General features: G+C 37.9%; 1 protein-coding gene across 1 annotated transcript; it reads right to left on the reverse strand.

Moving 5' to 3' along the window:
- Nucleotides 1–2385, reverse strand: LOC143632467 (putative receptor protein kinase ZmPK1). The gene has a single exon (XM_077100985.1). The coding sequence runs from the start codon at nt 2383–2385 to the stop codon at nt 1–3; it is 2385 nt and encodes a 794-aa protein (XP_076957100.1).
- Between the last annotated feature and the right edge of the window lie 1675 nt (nt 2386–4060).

Genomic DNA, 4060 nt, shown 5'->3' on the forward strand with positions numbered 1-4060 from the left:
TCAAGGTATATATAGAAGCGCTTTCACAACCTCACTCATGGTTGGTCGAGCATCTTTATCTTCTTCGACACATTGTAAAGCCACTTTTAGAAGATTATTGAGTTGACCTTTTTCATATTCACCCCTTATCATAGGATTCAGTATCTCCATGATTTGTGTCTCTTCCAAACTTTCGCTAGCCCTGTGGACCTTCTCTCTTACCCAACTTACCAGCCTTTTTTGTTCCAGCCTTTCGTTATCATCTGGTAGTTGATCATATGTGGGACTTCGTCCTGCTATCATCTCGAGCACCACCATCCCGTAGCTATAAACATCCACTTTTGAAGTAATTGGAAGATTAAACACCCATTCTGGAGCCATATAGCCTCTAGTCCCTCTTATCCTCGAAAAGATAGAATTTTCAGTTACACCTTGGTCGAACAGCTTGGACAAACCAAAATCTGCCACCTTGGGATTATAATTTGCATCCAGCAATATGTTTTGTGGTTTAACATCACAATGCAAAACCCACTCCAAGCATTCTTCATGCAGATAAGCTAGCCCTTTTGCTACGCCGAATGCGATTTCAAACATGTTCTTCCAATCAAGCTGATTACCACTCAAGTTCCTTGCTAATGAGCCATTTTCCATGTACTCATATACCAAGATCCTATGCTTTCCCTCAGCACAATAACCGTATGTTTCTATCAAGTTCTTGTGATTTATTCTACCAATTGTGCTCATCTCCGCCAAAAACTCAGCTTCTCCTTGGATAGCCTCATGGAGTCGCTTGATTGCTACCACTCGATTGTCTGGAAGTATGCCTTTATACACAATGCCACCACCACCTCTTCCGATCTCTTCTTTGAATTTATGAGATGCCTTTACAATCTCAGCATATGTAAACCTTTTGAATCCAGTAGCAATTGCTAGGTAGGTTTGGGTTGTTTTACCTGAAGGTTGTTTGGTGATATAATAGAAGAATACAAAGGACATAACTTCAATTACACCAAGGATGATGCTGAACCACAGCATAAACTTGAGGGACCCATTTGCAGTCGCTTTCTCATATGTTCGCTTCATCTGGATTATTGAACTTGAACAATACAGGCGGGACTCGTTAGAAATAGAATGATTATATGACATTAATACACCATTCCTGGGTAGCTTAAGATACGTGTTGAAAATAGTACCCCTGAAGTATCCATTGAACAACAAAGTCTTGACATAACATTGAAAGAAACCAGACTCTTTGTCAAAGGTGAATTGGATGGCTTTACAGTTGGAGTTATTGAGGCAAGCATTCTTGCATTCTCTGAGAGTGGATCTTTGTGAATAAGTAGAATCAAATCCATAAAATTCTACATGAGGGAGCTTTATGAATCCAAAGTTTTCATGATGCCCAGAAAGATCAAATGTAGGTTCACACCCAAAAGACAAATCTGAGTGGTTCTTGCTCTTGTATCCAGGCAGGCAAGTGCATCTTCTTCCTTTTTCAAAGCTATAAGTACAAAGGCTGTTTGGACCACAAATCCCATGAATTGTGCATGGTGTTGAAATTCCTTGCCATGAAACCCTCCAGCTTCTTTTGTTAATTAGTGAGTAAACTCTAATATTGCCATCAACATCAAGTGTGAGTCTTCTTTGAAGGGCATCACCATAGTCCGTAGTTGTAAAAGTAAAATCATCCGTGGACTGGAAACGCCCTTTGGAATCAAGCAACGCAAACCTAGTATTGTTATAGGTAGACCTTCCTGCCTCCCATGTTAGTATATAAGGTTTAGTCCAATACACACTTGTAATTTCATTGCTGCTATAAAGTAGGCGGAGTACATTGTCATTGTCAAAGTAGAGTTTGTAGAAGCCAGAAGAAAAATTTGTCGAACTTCTCGAAGATATGAGTACGGTATCTTTGGTGAAAACCTGAGTGGGAAGGATCGTATCGGTTGGAAAACTGAAACTTTGCCAAAGAGATGAGTTCTCGTCTAACTGGGTAAGAACAAGGTTACCCGAGTCAAGGAGTTTGAGTTGCAAAGGCGAATTAGATTGAGTGTCAGACTTCCAAATTCTTTGGCCAGCGTCCTTTAGAACAAGGTTTCCTCTTTTCAACAAGGAAAACTTGGACTGTTTTCCGTTGACAGGTTTGTCTCGGTTAGCCATCCAAACCAATGTGTGATTTCCATCCAGCATTGGTTCGGAAAACCATATTGCAAAGCAATAAGCATTTTGGCCAGTCTCGTGAAATCCGGCTGTGAAAACGCCATTTAGTGAAACCAAATGATCGTTCTTTTCAACAAAGAGTGATGAGCCTTGGGTTAAAACACTTGGTGAAGAAGAAGCAATAGCAACTTGTGGAGAATAATAGAGGGTGATTAAAGGTAAGAGAAGGACAAAGGGCAAATACATGATGTAATGTGAATGAATAAACAAATACTTCATGTGTATATATAATAGAAATTTTTGTTGAAATAGTCTCTCATCTTACTGTGGTAGTTAAAAGACTTATATTCAATTCAAAGTAGTCTAACAACCAGTAGGGAGTCATCTCACATTGTAATAAATATATATTTTAAATTGAAGAAAGCTATATTTCTTTTGACTAGTGATGTATGCCATAGTTCTGTAAGTCATTCGTATGTGGAAAGAAGCATATGGAATGTGATCGGCGTAAGCTACAAGTTGGTACGTATGTATGTATGTTTGGTTTAAATTACAGATTTATTTTCTACTCCATGTCAAACCGTAAAACATTTAAGATTACAAGTTATCATCACTAAGAAACATATTCACCAATTCACAACTTTACTATTCATGCACAAATTCACGCACACCATTATTAATATAGATATATAATGGAAACTCACTCTGGACTTACTAGTTTGAATTTGGAAACTCAATTCATATATGCTTAATATATATCATGCTCAATCTGGACAAGAGAGTACTTTTAAACTATATTAGTGTAATATGTGTAAAGCAGTTGGAGTAACCTTTGCCTTTGATCCGAGGCAAATGGAACATTTTATAAGAGTAGAAATAGATTTAATGAAATAATAACCATGTAGTCAACCTTCAAGTCATTTTGATCTCATCAAGAATAGATGTTGACCTTAGGTCTTTTTGGTCTTCTAGACAGGATATAAATTAGATGTTTCTTATTAATATTTAATAGCAGCATATATAGATAATCGTATAAAATTTTGTGATAGTTATTTGTCTTTCATTCTAATAAAAAAGACATATTATTCAAATTAGTTAATGGGTACTTTCCAAATGTTATTTTCCATTAATGGCAACATATAGATAGGCCATTATATATTATATTGTTTCCGGGGCAAGTAACTACTATGTGAATGTATATGAACCGTTGAATCATGGTGAGATGAAATCCTGACCGTAATAAGTCTGAGAAAAGTTAGCAGCAGTTGTTTGTTTTCTTCAACTCCATCACGTCACGCCTTCTCTGCCATATTTAGAAGTGTTGGTACATGATGTCAGTAGTTCAGTATCAAGTGTCTGTAATCGTGTTTGTAATGTTTAGTATTTGATGTAAGCGAAGTTAGCTAACAAGTTCGCTGATATGGGCGAACTTGTTAGACAAGCGAAGTTAGGGACAACTTCGCCTGAACATGCCAGGCGAAGTTGTCGCCTATATATACTGTTAGGTTACGGCAGTCTGTGTCAATAAGTTTTAGAGTTTTGGTCATTCGAGTTGTTCGAGTTAGAGAGTCAGAAGTATTGTGTGATCATTGTATCACGTGTTTACGGTTGAAATACAACGTGTGTTTGATTATTGTATCGTGTGTTAGCTCGTATCGTTTTCTATACTCGTAACGTCTTACGTAGGGATTCCGCACCTACGTAGAACGAGATATCTCGTGTAGATCCGGCTGGGAACCTACAATTGGTATCAGAGCATTTGCTCGTGATTGTGGTTCGGGATTATCACGCGGGTGTAGAAATCGTTCCGTTCAACCATTCGCGGGACGAGTTTACTGAGTTTTTGTGTCCTACTCACCTCCTACAATCATAAACAACCATTTACACCGTCACAAACCTCGAAAAACCCAGAAATCAAACC

The sequence above is a fragment of the Bidens hawaiensis genome, unplaced genomic scaffold (genome assembly GCF_021521415.1).
Source record: "Bidens hawaiensis isolate Kalapana, Puna unplaced genomic scaffold, B.hawaiensis_p1.1 tig00006390_1, whole genome shotgun sequence".
Classification (NCBI taxonomy): Eukaryota; Viridiplantae; Streptophyta; class Magnoliopsida; order Asterales; family Asteraceae; genus Bidens; species Bidens hawaiensis.

What these genes read in the sequence shown, in the direction of transcription:
- LOC143632467 (XM_077100985.1), bottom strand. Translation starts at nt 2,385, where the DNA reads ATGTATTTGCCCTTTGTCCTTCTCTTACCTTTAATCACCCTCTATTAT.